At 39.9% G+C, this 25,088-nt stretch overlaps 1 protein-coding gene across 10 annotated transcripts in view; it reads left to right on the top strand.

Annotated features, from left to right (window-relative positions):
* The window catches only part of fryl (furry homolog, like), a 477,034-nt gene that overhangs the window by 232,346 nt on the left and 219,600 nt on the right, over nucleotides 1-25,088 (top strand). For 7 of the 10 annotated variants that reach the window (XM_087987974.1, XM_087987980.1, XM_087987968.1 and 4 more), the window contains 6 exons: nucleotides 220-264; nucleotides 6,921-7,024; nucleotides 9,167-9,275; nucleotides 12,752-12,838; nucleotides 19,129-19,300; nucleotides 24,840-24,972. In XM_087987974.1, the coding sequence (XP_087844100.1) occupies nucleotides 220-264; nucleotides 6,921-7,024; nucleotides 9,167-9,275; nucleotides 12,752-12,838; nucleotides 19,129-19,300; nucleotides 24,840-24,972 (650 nt within the window). The remainder of the gene's footprint in view (nucleotides 1-219; nucleotides 265-6,920; nucleotides 7,025-9,166; nucleotides 9,276-12,751; nucleotides 12,839-19,128; nucleotides 19,301-24,839; nucleotides 24,973-25,088) is intronic. The other 3 variants (XM_043691306.2, XM_087987983.1, XM_087987957.1) reach the window with 1 other exon arrangement.

Raw genomic sequence — 25,088 nt, 5'->3', positions numbered from 1 at the left:
ATATTATTTTAAACATTCAGTTTAACTCCAAGTTAAGTGCATTGCGGTGTTTTTGTTACATCTAACAAAAGCTCTTCGTACTGCTGTTTGTTGTACGTGCTGTTGTTCATCAAATGCTTTTAAGAATTTTAAGTTTGTGCTTTGTTCCCCATCTAACATGCATGGACATCCCATTCTCATGCTTGTTCATGTTTTGCTGTCTTACATTGCTTTATTCAGATGCCATCTAACAACAGTATCAGAAAGCAAATAGAAACTTTGCAGGTATGTGTGCCAAGTTCTTAAAATATGTATATAATCTAGAAATTTAATGACAAGTAGGTAATCTAAAAGGAGTCTTTAAATAGGTGGTACTTTCAGTGCTCACCTGAAACATAGCAGTCATTAAATTGTAGTTGTTGCATTACACTTGTTAATCCGTCAATGAGTATGGCTTTATATTTAATGCTATACAGTGACCTGACTAAACTCTTCATTTCAACAATCACTGGCAAAAAATAGTGATATTGAATAAAATGGCATCAGTGGTTCAATCATATGTCATTTAAACTGGAGTGAATAGAAAGTTTCAATCTCATCAACCAGTTTACATGGGAACAGGAGTAGGCCATTTTGCCCCTCAAGCCTATTCCACCATTGTGAGATCTTGGCTGATCTGTGTTCTAAGTCCATACACCTGCCTTTGGCCCATATCCCTTAATAGCTTTACACAAATTTATCTATCTCAGATTAAAAATTAACAACTGAATCACCATCCAATGCCATTTTATGGAAGAGAGTTCCAAACATTTATCACCATTACGTGAAGAAGTGCTTCCTAACATTTCTCCTGAATGGTCTGGCTTCAATTTTCAGATTATGCCCCTGGAAATTCTTATATATACCCTGTTTTTTTTCCTTTTGATTCCTTCTATACTTTAATCAGATCACCCTTTAATCTTCTAATTCTAGGGAAAGCGGGCCTAATGTGTGCAATCTCTTGTCATAACTTAGTCCCTGAAGTCCAGTTATAATTGTTGTTAACCTACATTGTACTCCCTCCAAGGGGGAAGCACAGGGTACTTCAAGTGGGATCTAGCCATGGTTCGAGTCTTAGAGTCGTAGAGATGTACAGCTTGGAAACAGACACTTTGGTCCAACTTGTCCAAGCCGGCCAGATTAATCCAGTCCCATTTGCCAGCACTTGCCCATATCCCTCTCAACTCTTTTTATGTACCCATCTAGATGCCTTTTAAATGTAATTGTACCAGCCTCCACCTCTGGCAGCTCATTCCATGCATGCACCACCCCCTGCCCCTTAAATCCCTTTTAACTTTTTACCCTCTCACCTTCAACCAATGCTCTCTAGTTTTGAGCTCCCCTACTCTAGGGAAAAGACGTTGGCTGTTCAGCCTCTCTATGTCCCTCATGATTCGGAGATGCCGGTGTTGGACTGGGGTGTACAAAGTTAAAAATCCCACAACACCAGGTTATAGTCCAACAGGTTTAATTGCAAGCACACTAGCTTTCGGAGCGATGCTCCTTCATCAGGTGATTGTCACCTGATGAAGGAGCGTCGCTCTGAAAGCTAGTGTGCTTGCAATTAAACCTGTTGGACTATAACCTGGTGTCGTGTGATTTTTAACTATGTCCCTCATGATTTTGTAAACCTCTAAGGTCGCCCCTCAGCCTCCAATGCTCCAGGGAAAACAGCCCCATCCTATTCAGCATCTCCCCATAGCTCAAACCCTCCAACCCTGGTAACATCCTTGTAAATCTTTTCTAAAACCTTTCAAGTTTCCTAAAGCAGTTCTATTTATCTGTAGCCTAACCTCTTTATCCTTGTGTACCAATCCTCTAGATATAAAGGTCAGCATTCATTAGCTTTCTTGATTAACTTCTGCACCTGTTTGTGACATTTTAAAGATCAATGCTTCTGAGCAGCAATTTTCTTTGGATATCCACTGTATTTAACTCCAAACCATCTAGAAGTATCCTTTTCTATTTTTTTTTCAGTTCAAAATGGATAACCTCACACTTCCTTCCTTTGAACTCTTTCTGCCACAGTTTTTCTCATTCAGTTAGTCTTATCAACATCCCTTTGTAATTTTATGATGTAATCTACACTGTCTACAATGCTGTCTGTCTTTTTGATGATGGTATGACAACCCATGAAAGAACTAAAACAGTTGAGGTTGATTATTTTACTAAATGTATTATAACATTTTAAACCTGGCCTTCTATCATATCCCACAACTATGTTGTGTAGCTGATTTATAAACATTTAAGGATGGTAGTAAATGATTGCCTACTATCAATGCTCATATTTTGAGAGTAAAGGAAAAAGTAAAAGTTCTATCCTCATTAATTTCTTAAGCTGTGCAGTTGGAAAGGAATTCCAAGATTTTGGTCTAGCAGCAGTGAAAATAGCGATAATAGTTCATAGTCCAGCTACCCTGAGTCTTGGAGGGAAACTTGCAAATGGTGGTGTTTTAGTACAGCTGCTGCCCTCCTTCCAGCTAATAAGGATTACAGCAAAGTGCTTGTTGAGGAAGCCTTTGCATCCTGTGGATGCTATGTACTGCTTTCTTCAGCAGCAGTGTTTGAAGGAATGAATGAGATGTTCATCAACCAAGTTATTTCCATCTTGGATGAGGTCAAGCTTTAAGTGTTTGAAGCTGCATTCATCCTGGCACATGAGGAATATTCTATCAGACTTCTGACTTGTGCATAAAGATAGTAGACAGACTTTTGGGGGCCAGGAAATGAGTCACCTGCTGCAGAATTCCCTGAGAATTGAAGCTACAATATTTAGGAGGCAGCTAAATATAAAAGGAATAGATGATAAAATGGAAGTAGAAGTAGATACATTGAATCACTGAACCACAAAAAAAAGGGGTAGGCCTATTTGATCTATCAAGTTCACCCCACCATTCATTAAAAGCATGAATGAATCTGATTGTGGCCTTAACTTCACTTACCCAAATCTTTGAGTCCCCTGTAGATCAAAACTCAATTGGACTCATCCTTGAATAAATCCAATACCGAATCCATATTCCTCTCTGCAGTACAGAATTCTATGCATTCATGACCCTCTGAGAGAACACCTACCTTGTAATTTCACTCTTCAGTGGTAGATTAAATATTTTGAAACCAGACCCCCAAGGTGGCGTGGTGGTTTAAGGACCTGGGTTCAATTCCACTGTCTGGCGACTGTGTGGAGTTTGTACATTCTCCCGGTGTCTGCGTGGATTTCCTCCCACGGTCCAAACATGTGCAGGTTAGGTGAGTTATCCATGCTAAATTTCCCATTGTGTCCAATAATGTGCAGGTCAGCTGGATTAGCCATGGGAAATGCAGGGTTATAGGGATAGGGTAGGGGGTGGGTCTGTGTGGAATGTTCTTCGGAAGGTCGGTGTGGACCCGATGGGCCAAAAGACATCCTTCCACGCTGTCGGAGAATATAGCTCAATTAATCAGAGATCACAACCACACAAATCGAACTGAGAACTGATAAGGATTTATTTAACAAATAGTGATATTATGGAAGAGACTTGACCCCACTGAGACAATCACTGACAGGCTGTTCAGAAGGAAATACAGCTTCTTCCCCGAACAGAGAATACAATAGAGTTTTATACTCTTACAAAAATGAAGTGTGAGTAACGAGACAATGGTGTGAGTTGTACAACAAAGAGGAATAAAGTTGATGCATTGAAAAGATTCAAGTGTCCGTTGTCTGACAATGAGTTTCTTAATTGACTCAGGAGATTCTGATCCTTGGCTGGAGTAGTGTTAGTGGGTTTCATCCTGGTATCAATATGTTCGTATTGTTGAGGGGGCAAGCAAAATAACTTTGATGCCTCGTTGTGTGGGTATCCTTTGTGAAGGCTTGACTCCTAGTGGGAGCAGCTGTGCCCTAAGGACATCAGAGGTGCTGGGCTCTTGTGAAGTAGGAGGCTCATTATCACTTAATCAGAAGAAGTATATTCTCTTGGTCTGGATAAGGCATGTGTGATGTTTGGGACGGCTGGTTTGGCCAATTTGAGGCATTATGGGTAGGCTCAGTGGCTAAGTGCAGACATTTTGTTTTGTCTGTTTTGTGGCCATCTCGTGGGGAGGCTGGAACCTGTATTTTCTCCCACACACGCGATTGGGATTCTATGATGATAGTTCTGGGTTCTCTGTAAGAGTACAATTCTTCACAGCATCCACTCCTTCCAACCGCCTCAATAAGATCAGCTCTCAGTCTTTTAAATTCTAATGATTTCATCCCAATCTTTCCTCAGAAGATGACAACTCAATCAAGGATTCCATTCCTACAATAAGATATTAGAGTAGAATTAGGTCATTCAGCCCATTGAGTCTGCTTGGCCTTTCAATCATAGCTGATCTGTTTCTCATTCCATTCTTCTGTTTTCTCCCCATTATCCTTGATCCCTTTACTAATCAAAAATCTATGAATTAATTGTGATTAGAAAAGAGACAAATTTCACTAATGCTCAGGCTGCATTAGTGCATGCAGGGTTGTGCAGCTTGGAGTCATAGAGATGTACAGCGCGGAAACAGATCCTTTGGTCCAACTCATCCATGCCGACCAGATATCCTAACCTAATCTAGTCCCTTTTGCCAGCACTTGGCCCATATCCCCCTAAACCATTCCTATTCATATACCCATCCAGATGCCTTTTAAATGCTATAATTGTACCAGCCTCCACCACTTCCTCTGCAGCTCCTTCCATGCATGCACCACATGCATGTGAAAAAATTGCCCCGTAGGTCCCTAAATATCTTTCCTCTCACTCTAAATTATGCCCTCTAGTTCTGGACTCCTCCATCTCAGGCAAAAGACATTGTCGATTTATCCTACCCATGCCCCTCATGATTTCATAGACTTCTATCAAGTCAAATTTGTGTCTTTGCAGTTCTTGTCATATCTTTATACCTCACATTGCTTGGTGCAATGTTCACAGCATTAAATATTTGGCAGGGTCTGCTTACTGTTGACTAACTCTGCATCTCTCTTAGGCAAAGAGGACCATTTTCATTCTGGTCCACTTCTCCTCAAGGCTTCCATGATACCATTAGAGAAAGGGTGGCTCTGGAAGATATGAACTTCACATACAATAACTATCTTTGAATTATGTGAACCCTGATATTTCTCTGTACCACAGTAGGCAATCTGCGCATAATCATGAATAGTCTATAGAAATGAAAGTGCAGCTGGCATCAGTTTTGGGTCAAGCCCATTTAGTACTCAATTACATCTGCTGACCCTTCTTCCAAGGATGAATCGAACTCTACTTTGCTGTAATAAGCTTTTCAGTTAAACTTGCCAAACAAGCACACTGAGTCCATGACCTTTCCTTGTTACTCTGCAATCTTGAATTTCTTTATCCCTAAACAAAGTTTATTTGAAAGCAATCTGTTATGTTTTTGGCAGGTCATCTAGAAGTTTGCTACCTGTGTCATAACTGTCGTCGCATTTGGTTTGCATTAGCTTCTGGTTAAGCAGAGCATCTCTTAACATTTTAATCCTTATTTTCAAATCCTGCATGCTCTCAGCCCTTCATATCTCTGTAATCTCCTCTTACTATACAATTCTCTAAGAACTCTGCACTCTTGAACATCCCAATCTTAATTGGTCCACAATCGGTGGCCATTCTTTCAGCTACCAAGGCTGTAAGGTGCTCGAAAGTTTCCACCCTAAATCTCTCTGCCTCTGTATCTTTAATTTCTTTCTTAGCTTGTCCCTGAAAAATTTGAACCTCTTTTGTGGCTCCATGTCAAAATGTATAGTGTTGCTGTGAAGCAGTAGTAGTCTGTCTAATTCTCCACACCTCACAACCTGCACTTTGCTGTTCAGTTGCTAATAAAAAACTTCAGTTTAACACTTGGACCTAGGAAAAAGAATGCATAAGATTGTTTACTGTTGCCTTCTTCACATGTGCTTAAAAGAAACAGTGATTGCCTTCAAAAGGATGCTACACCTGCTCAGTTGTTGTCCATTCAGATTCTAGGTATTCGATTATCACTGTCTTAGGCCAATTATATTATGTTGTATGTGCAGTATAAGTGCAAGTTGTTGCTGACTGTCAAATAATTATTTCATGCTTGCCATGCTGTCATTTGTAAGCATGGAAACAAATACTTTAGAATTGAATATATAAATAATGTCCTGATTGTCAAGGAATCAATTTTTGAGTAATACAACAGACAATGGTAACTATAATAATGAAAAAATCCACAGGGGACAGTGGTGAATAAGTAACATTATATGAAAAAGAATTTGGGGAAAAGGGCAGTGAAGACAATGTTGCACACACTTAATTTAGTATAAAAGACATACTGCCAGATGGCTGGAAAACAACTCATGTAATTCCTGTATTTACAAAGTAGAAGAACATATAAACACAACATATAATGCGTAGCCTTCTAAAGACAGACTCTTGCTTAACCAATCATATTGAATTTTGAGGTCTTTATACTGGAAAGAGTAGACAGTAATGCAGTAGATACACTTTGTTTGGATTTTGAAATGCCTCAATAAAGTGTCACATGATAGACTGATGAATCATAAAAATTAGAAAACGTGGAGTCAGAAAACAGGTGACAAATGCATTTCTTTCTGGCTTCAAATTAAAGGTGGGGTGGGTGGGGGGTTCTGGGTGTCAAATTCAGAGTGGTGGTAGTAGGTACTGGTATTCCACAAATATCAGTATTGGGATCAAAATTTTGATTTAGAATCGATCAATTGCAGAGAAGTGGATTGCTTCCCATATAATGTAAACACTTCCTCATATATTCGTTTGATATATTTTGTATATCAGTCCTTTTTCTGCACTGGTGTTAGTTGTATTATATGGAAAGTGCATATTTGTGGTCCTAGTTATTTATAGTCTTTTAGCTATTGGAACATTTCCTTTTTTATTCCTTTATAGAACAAAGACCCCAAAATGTCGCGGGTTGCACTGGAATCGCTGTATAGATTGCTATGGGTTTATGTAATCAGAATAAAATGTGAAAGCAACACTGTAACACAAAGGTGAGTACAGAAATTTAGGTATATTTTACACACATCAATCAATTGGTAAGCATAATGAAATATTGCAGATGCCATAATAACAAGAGTTAGTATTAGGTATTTTGCATGATGAGAAAAGATTATCCACATTAAAACAAAATATTTAAAGCAGCAGTGGTCCTTGAAATATTCTCCCATTTATAAAGCATTTGCTTGACTAAAACATTTCATTAAAATAAATGTAATATCCTTTTTAAAACAGGCCAGTGATTTTAGCTCATGCTTGAAATATTTCCACAGAGCAGATTGTTTAGGTGAAGTGCCTGTAGCATTTCCATGATGGACATAACCAAAATGTTTGAAGTAAGTTTGTGCATCCTGATCTTCAAAACGTAGTTGCACTTGAAAAGTCTCCTGTTTTTACCTTTGGTTGGCATAAATCTAAATAAAGAATAGTATGTTTAATATCACCTTCTTGCAAAACATCAGTTGTTGCCACATATTTAAGAGTTAGTGTACACTAGGAAAATCAATATTTTACTCTGAACATTTTGAAACAGTACAAGTTTTGAGTTTTGTTTTGCTTATTAATCAAAGCTAGTGACAGTCAAAAGATAATACTTTTGAAAACAGCAACACTTGCTTAAAAATGTTGTACATACTATAGTAATCGCTTCTATCTAAGTTCAGTCACATAAAAATCAGTTCCATATTTTTAAAGAAGATTCTTTCTCAATTTTTCTTTATAAAGTCATAGAATCATAGAGTCATACAGCACGGAAACAGACCCTTTGGTTTAACAGGTCTATGCTGAACATCATTCCAAACTAAATTAGTCTCACCTGCCTGCTCCTGGCCCATATCCCTCCAAATGTTTCCTATTCATGTACTTATCCAAATGTCTTTTAAACCTTGTAATTGTACCCACATACACAACTTCCTCAGGAAGTTCATTCCACATTCTCATTTGAGCCACCCTTGAAAAATTTGACCCTTTTTTTAAAATCTCTTTCCCCTCTCCTTAAAAATGTGGCCCCTAATCCTGAAATCCCCAATTCTAAGGAAAAGACAACTACCATTACCTCTAGCTATGCACTTCATTATTTATAAACTTGTTTCTGATCACCTCTCACCTCCTATACCTCAATGAATAAACTCCCAGACTATCCACCTTTTCTTTATTACTCAAACCTTGCATATCCAGCAATGTCACCAATGTCCTGTACACTTCAACATGACTCCCCATCTCCTATGGTATGAGCACACTTGCCTTCATTGCTAAATGCCTTTTTAACTATCCTGCCTACATGTGACGTGAACTTCAAAGAATTATATACCTGAATCCTTTGATCCCTCTGCTCTACAACACTACCCAAGTCCTTAGCATTAATTGTACAAGTCCTACCCTTGCTTGTTGTACCAAAATGCAACAACTCACATTTATCCAGATTGAATTCCATATGCCATTTTCCATTGACCTATTTGATCAAGATCTCCTTGTAATCTTAGAAACCTTCACTGTCTACTATTCCACCAATTTTGGTGATGTCAGCAAACTAACTCAGCCTTCTATATTTTCATCCAAACCATTTATATAAATGATAAACAAAAGAGGATCCAGAATTGATCCCTATGGAACGCTACTGGTGACAGGACTCCAGTCCGAAAATAAACCCTCCACCACCACTCTGTCTCCTGCCTTTAGGTCAATTATGTATCCAATTGGCAAGTTCACCCTGAATCCCACGTGATCTAACTTTACTAGTTAGTTGACTATGTAGAACCTTGGAGAAGGTTTTACTAAAGTCCAAATAAACAATGTCTACTGCTCTGCCCTTGTCATTTCTCAAAAAAACTATATCCAGTTTGTGAGACATGATTTTCCTCGCACAAAACCGTGTGAACTATCCCTAATCAATTTTTTGCTTGTGAAGTTATGATATCTCAAATTGCCTTGATTGCAATATTCTTAGACATCATTGGATATCTGATAGATTGTCTTGGCATTCTTTGTACATAAATTAAGCTTTGAATTATGAAAAATTTCAGTAATACCTTGAGTTTTGTTGTGTTTTTAATCTGTTGTAAATCAGGGATTTCATACATTTTGTCTATACTGATCCCGTTTTAATCTACCTTTTTCTATTCTGATTCTTTAAACAGTCGCCTTTTAAGCATTGTATCAGCACTTTTCCCCAAAGGCTCCCGCAGTGTGGTTCCCCGTGACACACCTCTGAACATATTTGTGAAGATTATCCAATTTATTGCTCAGGTATGAATTAAGTAGTAATATTTTCGGTGTAGTTATGTTTTATTACAGGTAGTTCTTCTTTAACACGCGTTTGTTGAACACTATTTGGTTGTAAAGTGATTTGTGAATTGTGGACTTTTTTTTTAATAAAGCAAACTCCTATTTGCTGTTGCACAATTCCATCCCCAGCACCAGCAAAACCCGACTTCAGGATCCCCTGTCCGCAAAATGCGAATTTAGTGTGATCAGCTAAAACAGGAAAGCAATCAGCTCTGCATGCCTTGAAATTTAGCTTGAAACTGGGAATTGTAGTCTACTTTCAGAAGAAATTTTATTTTAAACCGGAGGAGAATCTTGAGAAGGACTGGATTTCCACGTTAACATCACGTGGCCAGTTGGCTTGCGCACTTTCTGGTGAAGAGATTCGTGAAAGTTACAATGCTGTAGTCAGTGATTTGAGTGTTAAAACTGTTAAGTTTACTGTATTATTTCACTAAAATTTATGATATAACGATTTACTCAGACTGTGCTATCGTTTGTGTTAGGCAACTAGTATTTTTGTTTTGATTTTTATTGATATTTTCGGTGGTGCACCGCAAACCGGTTTTTCCCATCGGCCTCATTATTTATATTGCATGACTTTCTATAATGCGGTGTCACATGCAAACACAACAACTGCATTATAGAAGAACTACCTGTATTAACAATTTTGACTTTATTGGAAACAGCCTGCTAATTGACCACAGTTTTTAGTGGAATACCTGTTCTTGTATAGTTTGTATATTGCACGAAAGTTTGTGAGAAGATTTGTAGCTCGGGTGCTCGTTGTTGTGGTTCTGTTCGCCGAGCTGGGAATTTGTGTTGCAGACGTTTCGTCCCCTGTCTAGGTGACATCCTCAGTGCTTGGGAGCCTCCTGTGAAGCGCTTCTGTGATCTTTCCTCCGGCATTTGTATCCGGTTTGAATCTGTCGCTTCCAGTTGTCAGTTCCAGCTGTCCGTTGCAGTGGCCGGTATATTGGGTCCAGATCAATGTGCTTATTGATTGAATCTGTGGCACTCATCCACACTTTTTGTCTCTGTCAGTCTCTCACTCTCTTTTCTGAATCTCTCTTTTCTGTCTCACTCTCACATGTGTTCTCTGTCTGTCTGTCTCTCTTTCTGTCTGTCTCTCTCTCTGTCTGTCTGTCTCTCTCTCTCTCTCTTTCTCTCTCTCTCATGAGTGCTCTGTCTGTCTCACACTGTTTGTCTGTCTCTCTCACGTGGAGAAAGTGAGGTCTGCAGATGCTGGAGATCAAAGTTGAAACTTTATTGCTGGAACAGCACAGCAGGTCAGGCAGCATCCAGGGAACAGGAGATTCGACGTTTCGGGCACAGGCCCTTCTTCTGAAGAAGGGCCTGTGCCCGAAACGTCGAATCTCCTGTTCCCTGGATGCTGCCTGACCTGCTGTGCTGTTCCAGCAATAAAGTTTCAACTCTCTCACGTGTGCATGCGCTCGCTCGCTCTCTCTCTCTCTCTCTCTCTCTGTCACTCCACACACACACACACACACACACACACACACACACAGTCTTTCTCTCACTCTCTTTCCATAGTTTTCCTGCCACCACCCCCACCCAATCTGTCTGTCTGTCTCAATTACTAAATCATTCCTTCCTCTTTGTATTACTGCAAACCCTGCATGTCCCTACATTGCAGACCATAGTCTTCAGTGCTTTACTGTGTCTTCATATGCATCTGTTTCACCCTTTTATTTCTCCCTGTTACCTGTGCTCCCTCCTTCACTAATGTTCTATGCATGCTTTGAAAGTCCCATAAAAATAAATCCTTTTGTTTATGCTAACTCTGCGTGGTGCATTTTCTAGTTGAAAGGATCTACGTTAACTTCATTGTTTGAGTTTGGGAGATTTGTTTACATGTTGATTGTTTGGGCATATAGACCTAATGAGGTCAGGATTCTTTGGAACAAAATTTCAAGAGTTATTTCCAGCTTCTGCCTCAAACTATCCACAGGCACTCCCTCAGATGTAAGTTAGCAGTGCAAGTATTAGGATAACTAACCCACAGGGGGCAGTGGAGAATAAGTAATGCTGTATGGAAAAGGGTCTAGGGAAGTGACAGCGAAGACAATGTTGACAATTTAATTTAATACAAAAGGCATAACTACCAGATGCTGGAAAACAACTCATGTAATTCCTATATTTACAAAGTAAGAGAATATATAAACACAAAATATAATAATGCATATCCTTCTAAAGGCAGAATCTTGCTTAACCAATCACATTGAAGTTTGAGAATTTTATAATGGAAAGAGTAGAGAGTATGCAATGGATACAATTCATCAAGATTTTCAAATGCCTCGAAATGCCACATGATAGACTGATGAATCATAAAGATTAGAGGTGACAAAATTGATTTGTTTCTGGCTTCAAATTAAAGGGGGAACTGGGTGTCAAATTCAGAGTGGCAGCAATGGGAAATTGTGTTCCACTAATATTAGTACGAGGATAAGTTCAAAATTTGGATTTACAGTTTGGATATAGGAAACAAAAATACATCCTTCAAATTGTGTATAAGCCAAATTGAATGGATAATCAGTATTGAGGGTGACTACATTTCATTACAGGAGAATATTAGTAAACTTGCAGAAAAGGCTTATAAATGGCAAATCAAGTTCAGAACACAAATGTGAGCTACTATATTTGGTAGGAAGAATACGGAACATTTTTTGGAAGGTGCAAGTCTAGTGAGGTTAGAAGAAGAAAGGAATCTTTTGGTTAACCTCAGTTTAGCATTAAGGACATAACCCGCAAAACAACCATTAGGCTTTTGTTTTAGTGGGACAGAATTGAAAAGTGAGCAAGTTATGCTAAATCTGTATTGAACTATTTTTAGACCACCTTTAGAATACTGTACACACTAGAATGAGTATATAGAGGAACTGAAGATGGCCCACAGATCTTACAAGAAATGTGTGGATATGCTTGTCACTGAAGGGTTAATAGACTGGATCTCTTTTTTTTCTTGGAAAAAACAAAACTGAGGGAAAATCTTTAAAAAAAGTTTTGCTGGCAGATCGAAAGAGACAATGTGATCTTTTAAGGGGAAGAGGTGAACTAATGGCTGTGATGGTCATCGTATGTATGACGGTCATCAATATACGATGGTCACCAAGAAATCAGAAGGAATGTCTTTACCGGGAGAGTGAGCTGAACATGGAATTTTGCTACCCCAAGGTATAGATTAGACAACCAATTTTGATCTTTTTCACAGGAAGCTAAAAAAAATCTGAAGAAATAAAGAGCAGGGGGCTATTTTAACAGTTATTTGAAGTAGGAACCTCACTTGGAGTTTGAATGCTGGTGTGGGCATATTGATTGTGTAGCTAGTTTCAGTGACATAAATACGATACAACTATATAACAATAAACCTTAAAACTGAACTGTATTGTATATAAATACTTAGAGGTTCAGCTACATTGTTTTTGTTTTAACAACAGGAACGGCTCGATTTTGCAATGAAAGAAATCATATTTGATCTACTTTGTGTCGGAAAGCCATCAAAAACATTTGCTATTAATCCAGAGGTAAGACTAGGATAGACTGTTGAATTTTTCCAATGACGTTTGGCAAATGAAGAAATAAGTATATCAGTTGAGGGAACACGTAGTTGTTTGGGATATTATGATCCATTGTGTTACGATAAGTTGTACTGACGTTTTGTGACATTTTCCCAATGAAATGAAAATCCAACTGGTAGATGCTGTGATAAATGCTGGAACAATACATTGTTGCTCAAGTCCCACTATTACTTGTATCACAACATAAATTAAAAATGCTTTTTCCAGTTACCGAGGTGATCAATTAAATGCCTTCTCCATATTAGATTTTAAACAACAAAATCTATCAACCAGGTTTCTTAACAAGCACAATTATTATTATCAAAACTAAGTTTATTCAATGAAAATTCAACAGTTAGTTTACAGAATGACAGTAATATCAAAGTATAAATACTTATTAAAAATCCAAAAGAACTGAGGATGTTGTAATTCGGAAACAAATACAGAAGCTCAGGAGGTATGGCAGCATCTATGGAGAGAAATCAGAGTTAATCCGGTGACCCTTGCTCAGAACTGATGGTAGCTAGGAAAATGTTCGTTTATATGCAGAAGAAAAGGGATAAGGAGTAAACAATAGGTGGGGATAGAGCCCAAAGAGAGAAGAATAGTTGGATAGACAAAGGAGTTGATAACGATCTGGTTGGGAGCGTAATTAGCTGTTAATGGAGACTGTTAGTGGCTAACAATAGGTCGTGTGTGTGGTAGCAGGTTAAGACATGGGAGAGTTCAGGCCCTGTAATTATTGAACTCTGTATTGACTCCGAAGGGCTACAGGGTGCCAAAGTGGAAAGTGAGGTGTTGTTCCTTTGGCTTATGCTGAGCTTCGTTGGAGCACTGCAGCAAACCTGAGACACTGATGTTGGCCAGGGAACAGGGTGGTGTGTTGAAGTGCAAGCCAACATTGAAGTTCAGGGTCTTTTTTGCAGACAAACGTAGATGTTCTGTGTAGCGGCCACCCAGTCTACACTTCGTTTCCCAGTGTAGAGGGGACCACGTTATGAGCAGTGAATATAGTAGATGAATTGTGAGAAGTGCAGGTAAAGTGCTGCTTTACCTGGAAGGTATGTTTGGGCCCTTGGATACTGAGGAGGGAGGAGGTAAGTGGGCAGGTGTTGCACCTTCGGTGGTTGCAGGAGAAGGTGCCTTGAGTAGTTGGGGGGTGATGTTGGGAGTGAAGGAAGAGTCGACCAGGGTGTCCCAGAGGAAACACTCCCTGCAGAAGGCAGACAAGAGTAGTGAGGAGAATATGAGCTGGCACTCAGCCTCTGCAATGTAGAGGTCATTCCATCAAATTATGACAGCACCACCCCTATTGGCAGGTTTAATAACAAAGTTGGGGTTGGATCTAAACACACTGCATGCAGTCAGTTCAGAGGGAGATAAGGTGGATTGGGTTGGGGCCAGAGAAATTGCGGCAACCGATGTTAGGTCAACAATTTGGGCAGCACGGTGGCACAGTGGTTAGCACTGCTGCCTCACAGCGCCAGAGACCTGGGTTCAATTCCCGCCTCAGGCGACTGACTGTGTGGAGTTTGCACGTTCTCCCCGTGTCTGCGTGGGTTTCCTCCGGGTGCTCCGGTTTCCTCCCACAGTCCAAAGATGTGCAGGTCAGGTGAATTGGCCATGCTAAATTGCCCGTAGTGTTAGGTAAGGGGTAAATGTAGGGATATGGGTGGGTTGCGCTTCGGCGGGGCGGTGTGGACTTGTTGGGCCGAAGGGCCTGTTTCCACACTGTAAGTAATCTAATCTAATTCTCAATGAACAGATGGAGTGCAAGTAAAAGGTGAGCACTTTGGTGGTAGTGACCATAATTAGTTACGTTTACAATAGCAATGGGGGAAAGGCAATTATGATGCAATTAGGCAAGATTTAGGATGCATAGGATGGGAAGGAAACTACAGGGATGGACACACTTGAAATGTGCAGCTCATTCAAGGAACAGATACTGTGGGCCCTTGACAAGTATATACTTATCAGGCAGGGAGGTAGTGTTGAGAGAAGGAGCCATGGTTTACTAAAGAAGTTGAAGCTCTTGTCAAGAGGAAGAAAGCTTATGTGAGGATGAGGTGTGAACACTCAGATAGTGGGCTTGCTCTGTTAGCCAGAAAAGATCAAAAGAAAGAGCTAAAAAGAGCCAGAAGGGGACATGAGAGGTTGTTGGCGGATAGGATCACGGAAAACCCCAAGGCCTTCTGTAGGTATTTCAGGAATAAAAGAATGACTAGAGTAAGATTAGGGCCAATCAAAGATAGTAGTGGGAAGTTGTGTGTGGAATCTGAGGTCATGGGGAAGCGCTTAATTAATACTTTTCATCAGTGTTCACATTGGAAAAGGGCAATGTTAGTGAGAAAGTGGAGATCCATGCTACAAGACTAGATGGGATTGAGGTTGACAAAGAGGAGGTTTTAACAATTTTGGAGGACATGAAAATATATAAGACCCCTCGGCTGAATGGGATTTATCCTTGGATTCTCTGCAAAGCCAAGGAGGAGATTACAGAGCCTTTGGCTTTGATCTTTGTCATCATTGTCGACAGGAGTAGTGCCAGAAGACTGGGGGGTAGCAAATGTTGTTTCCTTGTTTAAGAAGGAGAGTTGGGTCAACCCTGGTAATTATAGGCCAGTGAACCTTACTTTGGTTGTGGGTAAGGTGTTGGAAAGGTTAAAAGAGAGAGGATTCATAATCATCTGGAGAGGAATAATTTGATTAGAGATAGTCAACACAGTTTTGTGAAGGATAGATTGTGCCTCACTAACCTTTATTGAGTTCTTTGAGAAGGTGACCAAACAGCTGGATGAAGATAACGCGGTTGATGTGGTGTATGTGGACTTCAGTAAGGCATTTGATAAGGTTCCACACAGTAAGCTATTGCACAAAATATGGAGTTTCGGGATTGAAGGTGAATTAGCAGTTTGGACCAGAAATTGCTAGCTGAAAGAAGACAAAGGTTGTTGGTTGATAGAAAGTGTTCATCCTGGAGCTCAGTTACCAGTGGTGTGCCACAAGGATCTGTTTTGGGGCCACGGCTGTTTGTCGTTTCTTTTTTATAAATCATCTGGATGTGGGCGTAGAAGGATGGGTCAGTAAATTTGTGGATGACATGAAGGTAGGCAGAGTTGTGGATAGTGCTGAAGGTTGATGTGGATTGCAGAGGGACATAGATAAGCTGCAGAGCTGGCTGAGAGATGGCAAATGGAGTTTAATGCGGAAAAATGTGAGGTAGTTCACTTCAGAAGAAATAACAGGAATGCAGAGTACTAGATTTATGGTAAAATTCTTGGCAGTGTAGATGAACTCAGAGATCTGTGTCTGGGTGCATAAATCCCTGAAAGTTGCCAACCAGGTTGATAATGGTTGTTAAGAAGGCATATGGTGTGCTGGCGTTTATTGTTAGGGGGATTGAGGTTCGGAGCCATGAGGTCATGCTTCAGCTGTATGAGACACTGCTAAGGCCGCACCTGGAGTATTACATACAGTTCTGGTCACTGTGTTATAGGAACGATGTGGAAGCTTTGGAAAGGGTTCAGAGAAGATTTGCTAGGATGTTGCCTGGTATGGATGGGAGGTCTTAAGAGGAAAGGTTAAATGAACTGAGGCTGTTTTCGTTGGAGAGAAGAAGGTTGAGAGGCGACTTAAGACGTATAAGATAATCAGAGGGTTCGATAGGGTGAACAGTGAGAGCCTTTTTCCTTGGATAGTGAAGGCTAACAAGAGGGGACATAGCTGTAAATTGATGGGTGCTTCATTTAGGACAAATATTAGGGGTAGTTTCTTCACTCAGTAGGGACGTGGAATGGCCTGCCTGCAACTGACGTTAAGGGAATTTAAATGGGCATTGGACATACATATGGATAATAGTGGAATGGTGTAAGTTAGATGGGCATCAGATTATTTTCACAAGTCGGCGCAACATCAAGGGCCAAAGGACCTGTACTGCGCTGTAATGTTCTATGTTCTAAAAGGCCAGAGGGAGGGTTCCAAATGGAGGGAAAATGTTGGAACTGGGCGAAGGAATCTGTGGGAAGGGGAGAGAACTCTTGCCCAAAGAAATGGGCATGGATTTGAAGACGATAGAAGAAGATGGAGTACTTATCCCTCTAAATATCGCAAAGACAAACGTGCAGATTCTTCAGGAATAGAAAAGGAAAGATTTCTTGACAGAGATTTGCTTCCTGAACAAAAGCACTTAAACAGGTTATTCTCAAAGTTAGAAGGATCAAATCTAGAATGTTCCAGAGTCAGCAGCTCTGATGTTCTGCACTTGTGGTTATGCACTGTTGTCTCTAAAGTCTTAGAGACACAGCTTGCTCAGGAAGTACAACCTTAAGGTTCCTTCAATCACATTTGCAAAAAAATAACAAGTATCACCCTAAACCACACAAGGGTTTTTTTTATTGTCTGTGATGGGAGAGGTCAGATGGGCAATTTGTTCTAGGCACACCCAGCTCCAACTTCGCTAGTTCTAAACAAACTATCCTCCAACTGAGCTACATAAAACAAGAACTTACGTAAGACATTCACTGTTGAAAACAGCCCCAGCAAGCCTCGAAAGTAACTTGAACAGTTAGCTCGAGTCATAAAAACATAAAAACTAGGAGTAGGCCTCTCAGCCCTTTCAGCCAGCTGTGCCATTCATTAGGATCATGGTTGATTTTCTATCCCACTTTCTTCTCATACCCCTTGATTCCATTAAAATCTAAAACTCTATCTCTTTCTTGAATATATTCAGTGACTTGGCCTCTGCAACTTTCCATGATAGAGAGATCTACAGGTGCACTATTTTTGAGTAAAGAATCTTTTCCTCATCCTGAGATTCTGTTCCCTGATTCTCGGCTCCCAAATCAGGGAAATTGTCTTCCCTGCATCTTGTCTGTCCAGCCTTGATAGAATTTTATATGCTTCAATCTGGTTCTCTGTCATTCCTTCTCAACTCCAGTGAATACAGGCCCTGTTAAACTAATCTCTCCTTATTGGTCATGCCAAGTATCAGCCGAGTGAACTCTCTGCAATACCTCTTTGGTAAATATGTTGTTTGCTTATTGTGCCCCCTGCATGGTGAGCTTTCTGCTTGCCGCTGTGGTAAGGACTGCATGGTGGGACGAGGTTCTTAAGTGGGTACCTTCACCTTTCCATCTGATTAAATGACTCTCCACTACCAAACTTGCCACCAGGCTTGGTACAAGTTTTCATCCGTTGTTTAACGTATTCTTCCCATCACAATGATTATCTTTTTGGGCTCAAAATTCTTTCTCTCACCACAAATGTGGCCCAGACCTGCTATCTTTATGCAGCACTTAGTTTTAAAATACAGTATCCAGATATCCAGTATCCACAGTACTTTACGTTCATCTTTGCTTGCTGCTGTGCATTTGGCAATCTAACCTCACCCATTTGCCCCAATATATTCCCACTTTGTCTTTTCAAAATGTCAAATACTGTGGAATATTTAGATCCCAACCTTGGCTTTTACATCAAAGTAATTCCTCTCTCTTTGTGCCATTAATTTGCCATTTTATTATACATCCCTTATATATTCAGATAAGGAACCTTTAATTTTACCATTTTGCTACCTTTCTTTGTCCGAACATACTCAGTTTGCATTGTTTGCTTCTAGATCACTGTTGTGGACAATGATTATTGCAGAGTAATTTCAGACATTACACATTTGTTGTTTTTGCCTCAGCTGGCACATTGAATGTTGCCTATGGAAATATAGTGAGTGCAATCCAGGGTGCAGTGTAAACCAATTAGAGGAATAAATTAGTGAAACATGTGTCATCGAAAACTTTGTTTAAATCAAATGTTTTTCCGTGCCACGATACATGTCTGCACACTAATTGTAGGTGCAAACCTGTTTTTATCAAATGTTTTTATATAGAAGAATCAATTGTGTGCCATAGTTATATTCCCAGAAGTGCAGTGATATTGTGTTGATATTTAGTTAAAAGATGAAATAAAAACAAAACTGGAAAATTTGAATCTTTCATTCATGAACACTTGCTCTTTGGGCAAGGAAATAATCTTGAAACTGGAGCAAAGCTGCTATCTTGATTTTATTGAACTGTCCAGTCAGTAGTTTAACACTGTTTCATTGTTATTTGATTGAAATAGTTTTTAAACTATTCATTCAAAACTAGTGAAGATAAAACTACTGATAAAAGATCCAATTCAATTTCTGCCACAAGTTGAGTCAGGTTTGACTATGATTAAATTTGAAAGAACTGACAATTTCTCCTTGTTACATATTTCTGTTGCAGAGAATGAACATAGGTTTGAGAGCATTTCTAGTAATTGCAGATAGTTTGCAACAAAAGGATGGAGAGCCTCCAATGCCAACAACAGGAGTTGTCCTTCCATCAGGAAGTACATTGCGAGTAAAGAAAATCTTCCTGAACAAAACCCTCACAGACGAAGAAGCTAAAGTGATAGGTTGGTTTATATACTTGGACATATGTTTTTGTGTATGTTCGTCTCTCTTTTTGTCTGGGTGAAGACTTTTTTTGTATTTTTGTTTGAAATATGCTCCTCTGTTTCATGTGCACGCAATTGTCATAAATGAGCTGTTGGTCTATCATAATCACTGCGTGCATTTTAATTGCCCAGTTCTGAAATAGTGAGCTGTAGCTTGAACAGAATTTGCTGGTTGAGATGTCTTGAATGAAGATGTAGTTAATACCTAAAACAGGAGAATGACTGCTTCTACTATATGGATTAAAGTAATTAATTGATAAGTAAACAGCACCAAAAACACAACAACAGGGCCAAGTGTCCATTGGTTACTTTAATGACCTGGGCAGAGTTGTCTGAAGGTGTTCATAAGACTAAAATTTAAAGTGTGAGGTATTCCAATATCTAGTTAAGCATATGTTTCATCGAACTGTTGTGCTAAGACACCAATCACTTCATTCAAAGTAGTCATCTCTTGTAAAACTAGTTACGAGATGAAATTGGTGGTATTGGTGTCATTCCGCCAATTGTGCTGGTGTCAGAGCATTTGACCAATTACTTGTTCTGAGGAAGGGTCACCAGCACCAAAACGTTAACTCCCTGATTTCTCTCGACAGATTTTGAGCTTTTCCAGCAACTTTTGCTTTTGTTTCTGATTTACAGCATCAACAGTTCTTTTGGTTTTTACTTATTTTGTTCGTGTTACAATTCAAACAAGATTCCAAGATGGTGTTAATCATGGATTTCCTGTAATCAGTTGTATTTGTTTATCTTGTTCATTTGCACTTCTGAACTTGAGAACAAATGTCACATACCAGTGCAAAGTGATGAGAGGTCTGCAATGATGGAAGTGCTGACCACTTTTAGGCAAGTTTCAACATCAGGCTCCAATTGCCTGCACTTGTAGGTGCAAAAGATAGCATGACACTTTTGGACATAAGTGGAGGATATAACTCCAATGTCCGGGCTCTTATGGCTGTTTTTGCTGACACCGAGGAACACGTGTGGCATGCTGAAGGGAGATGCTTGTTGAGTAAATGAAATCTTTTGATGAGCAGTCACTTTTGTCCTGTAGGAAACATGGTAACCTGTCTGTAATCCACAAATAGAAATATGATAACAACCAGATAATCAGCTCTTTTTCTGATCAGGAGGAGGGTTGTGAGGTTGGATTGGGGAGAAAGCCAGGCACGAGTACAGGGTGGGGACAAGAAAGGGAGAAATATCCCTCCTTCACCATTCTTGGAGGTCTTTTCTGCTGCCAAACTCTTCCCTCCCACCCCTCTTCATCCCCTTCCCGCCATGCTACTTTCCCTTCCTCCCTTTCATAGTGCAGGATGACCTTACTTAACGTCAGGTTTTCAGGAATGGTGTAATGCTAAATAGTGGGTTTTAGCTTCTTAACTCCCTTCCAAGACTCCTTGCGCTCCACCGAACTCAGACATAGTTCTCTCAAGCCCAACGTGGGAGTTACATGGGAATTATCAGGCAACCAGCCGTGACAGTGAAAAAGAACAGCATGCATATGCAAATTGAACACGGTACATCCAGCAGAACTAGGAAAATCATAAACCATAAATTAGCCAAAATGAATTATCGTGATAAATTCTAATTCTTCATGATCACATAGCAAAACGAGCAGAACAAGGCTTCATTAGCTATAAAGTATTTTTTGACATTTGGGCAGTTATGAACAGTACTATGTAAATGCAAGTCTTTCCTTTTGTTTTGCAATCTGATGGCTATATACTGCGTAAGACTCCTGTCAGTGGAGGGTTTTCCTTTCAATTTTATGAGGGCTCCTTGATACTGCACCTCATCAGGCTGCCTTTATGTCAAAGACAGTCAATTTCACTTCACCTCTGAAATTCAGTTATTTTCCTCATATTTAGAGAATGGTTGGAATTTAGGTTAGAGCTGAGTGGTCCTATTGGAACACAACTTGAGGGCTGGTGAATAAGTGCCATTGATATTTTCTGTCCCTTTGAGGATTGAGACCAATAAGGCAGCAATTGACCAGATTTTGCTTTTTGTGAACTACCTCAACAATTTTTTTACATGGTGATACATGTGCTAGTGTTGTAGCTGCATTGGAATAGCTTGACTAGGGACAAATTTTGACCTGCATATCAGTTTTCACCATTATACCTGGAACATTTCTGACTTTGCAAAAGGTTGCCCAATAAACTCTTATAATACATTTAGCAGAGGCTTTCTATTTTCTGACATTGTTTACATCTGGCATCAATTCAAGAGGATTGCCTTATGCGTATAGCAATGAAGTCAGCAAACCGGGTTATCACACTGAAGCATCTTTACAGCAAACCACCAGCAAGCTAAAACACTGAATTGTTTACTCTTAATTGAAGTTTTCAGGCAGCAAATTAGATTTAAGATTGAAGCTAAGATTTTGTAAACAATAACTTCTGAAATTTGTGGATTTTTAATCGTGGAGAAATTTGATATTACATGAATACATGTATTTTAATCAACCTGTTTACATGTGTTATGACACACCTCTGGAGCAAGTGGGCCTTGAAACTCAGGCCTTCTGAGTTAAGGACATTATCACTGTGCCTCTAAAGCCCCAAGTTCTACAAATATAAGGATAGCATTTCAAAGCCATTCATTATGTTAGCTGTTATAATGAAGTTAGTATGTCATTATAAACTATCTTACAGTTCCTTCAATGAAAACAAAAGAAATTTCTGGAAAATGTCAGCAAGTCAAAACAGTTTTGAAGAAGGATCACTGGACCCAAAACTACCGCTGCTGGCTGTGCATTCTAAACAGTCACTACTTTGTGTAAAGAACCTACCTCTGATATCTCCGCTAAACCTTTCTCCAGTCACCTTAAAATTATGCCCTGTCGTGCTAGCCATCTGTGCCCTGGGAAAATGTATTTGGCTATCCACTCAAACTATGCCTCTCATCATCTTGTACACCTCTATCAAGTCACCTCTCATCCTTCTTCACTCCAATGAGAAAAGCCTTAGCTTCCTCAACCTTTCTTCATAAGACATGCCCTCCAATCCAAACAGCATCCTGGTAAATCCCCTCTGCACCCTCTCTAAAGCTTCCACATCCTACAATAAGGTAACTAGAACTGAACACCATATTCCAACTGTGGTCTAACCAGGGCTTTATAGAGCTGCAGTATAACCTCGTGGCTGTTAAACCCAGTCCCCTTGCTAATGAAAGTCAACACATCATACACATTCTTAACAAACCTATCAAGTTGGGTGGCAACTTTGAGGGATCTATTGACATGTACCCCAAGATCCTCCTGTTCCTCCATACTACCAAGAATCCTGCCCTTAATCCTGTAATCTGCATTCAAATTTGACCTTCCACAATGAATCACTTCACAGTTTTCCAGGTTGAATTTCATCCGCCACTTCTCAGCCCAGCTCTGCGTTCTGTCAATGTCCCATTGCAACCTACAACAGCCCTCCACACTATCCACAATTCCACCAACCTTCATGTCATCGGCAAACTTACCTACCCTTCCACTTCGTCATCAAAGTTATTTATAAAAATCACAAAGAGCAGAGGTCCAGGAACAGATCCCTGCAGAAAAGCACTAGTCACCGAGCTCCAGGCTGAATACTTTCCATCTGCTGCCACCCTCTGTCTTCTATGGGCCAGCCAATTCTGTATCCAGACAACCAAATTTCCCTGTATCTAATGCCTCCTTACTTTCTGAATGAGCTTACCATGGGGAACCTTATCAAACACCTTGCTAAAATCCATATACATCCACTGCTCTACCTTCATCAATGTGTTTTGTCAGATCCTCAAAGAATTCAGTAAGGTTTGTGAGGCATAACCTGCCCCTCACAAAGCCATGCTGACTATCTCTAATCAAGCTATGCTTTTGCAAATAATTATAAATCCTGTCTCTCGGAATCCTCTCCAATAATGTGTCCACCACCAACGTAAGACTGACTGTTCTGTAATTCCCAGGGTCATCCCTATTCCCTTTCTTGAACCAAGGAATAACATTTGCCACCCTCCAATCATCTGGTCCCACACCAGTGGACAGTGAGGACACAAAGGTCATCAACAAAGGCACAGCAATCTCTTCCCTCGCTTCCTGTAGTAACCTTGGATATATCCCGTCTGGCCTGGTCACTTATCTATCCTCAAGTTTTTTCGAAGTTTCCAGCACATCTTCCTCTTTAACATCAACCTGTTTAAGTGTATCAGCTGTTTCACACAATCCTCACAAATGACAAGGTCCCTCTCAGTTGTGAATACTGAAGCAAAGTATTCATTAAGCACTTCCACCGACTCCAGGCTCAAGTTCCCTCTGTTATCCCTGATCAGCCCTACTCTCACTCTAGCCATCCTCTTGTTCCTCACATAAACGCCTTGGGTTTTTCCTTAATCCTACCCACCAAGGCTTTTTCATGCCCCGTTCTGGCTCTCCTAAGTCCATTCTTCAGTTCGTTCTTGGCTACCTTGTAACCCTCTAGAGCCTTGTCTGATCCTTGCTTCCTTCTTCCTCTTGACTAGATGTTCCACATCTCTTGTTATCTAAGGTTCCTTCACCCTACCATCCCTTCCTTGCCTCAGTGGGACAAACCTATCCAGCATTCAGAGCAAGTGCTCCCTGAACAACCTCCAAATTTGTGTTGTGAATTTCCCTGAGAATATCTTTTCCCAATTTATCCTCCACAGTTCCTGCCTAATGGTGTTGTAATTCCCACTCCCTAAATTAAATACTTTCCCACACCGTCTGCTCCAATCCCTGTCCATGAATGTAGCAAAGGTCAGGGAGTTGTGATCACTATCACTGAAATGTTCTCCCACCAAGAGATCTAACACCTGACCTGTTTCATTGCCAAGCACCAAATCCACCGTGGTCTCCCCTCTAGTCAACCTATCTACATATTGAATTAGGAATCCTTCCTGGACAAACCTGATAAAATCTGCTCCATCCAATTTGCACTGAGGAGATTCCAGTTAATATTAGGAAAGTTGAAGTCACCCATGACAACAACCCTGTTGCTTTTGCACCTTTCCAAAATCTGTCTCCCAATCTGCTCCTCTGTGTCTCTGTTGCTAGTGGGGTGTCTATAGAAAACTCCCATTAGAAATCAGCAAATTTATTGGTTTGTATGCTGTGTGTGTCTTTAACAGAATTACTGACATCCGTTTTCATTTTTAAGCTGTGAATTTGCAGAGTACCAAGTTGCTGTTGGTGTCTGAGGAATGCAGACAGTCCGTAATTACTACTGCAAAATTCAGACCTTTATATTTTTCAAGTGTAGAAGCCAGAGTAACATATTTTTAAGTAATTTCTCATACATACAACATTTTTAATAATTACCGATACATCCATCTTCAAAAAGTCACTTTTTTATTTTCAATTTAAATGCTAGTTGCTCTATCTGTCACTTGTAATATAGTTTCAAGCAGATTTCCTTCGAAACCTTTCTCCTTTGCTTCATGCTTTTGTTGTTAAAAATTTGAACAAAGTACTATAGTAACAGTGCCAAATCATCTTTCTCCATAGGGATGTCACTTTACTATCCACAAGTGAGAAAGGCTCTTGATTGCATTCTCAGACATTTGGACAAGGAGGTGGGAAGATCGATGAGTATGACTAATGTACAAATGTCCAACAAAGAGCCTGAAGATATGATCACGTAAGGACTGGAAACATGAACTTGTTTTTAAAGAAATTCCATAGGTTAAACATTTTTGGAAATGTGAACAGTAATAGCAACTAACATGCTTTCAGTTATAGTTTTAGTATGGCCAG

The sequence above is a fragment of the Chiloscyllium plagiosum genome, unplaced genomic scaffold, assembly GCF_037043375.1.
Source record: "Chiloscyllium plagiosum isolate Xiang-an unplaced genomic scaffold, Cpla_swu_hap1 HiC_scaffold_1, whole genome shotgun sequence".
In the NCBI taxonomy this organism is placed as follows: Eukaryota; Metazoa; Chordata; class Chondrichthyes; order Orectolobiformes; family Hemiscylliidae; genus Chiloscyllium; species Chiloscyllium plagiosum.
Note: the sequence above shows the minus strand (reverse complement) of the source record. Positions and strands in the feature narration are given on the sequence as shown.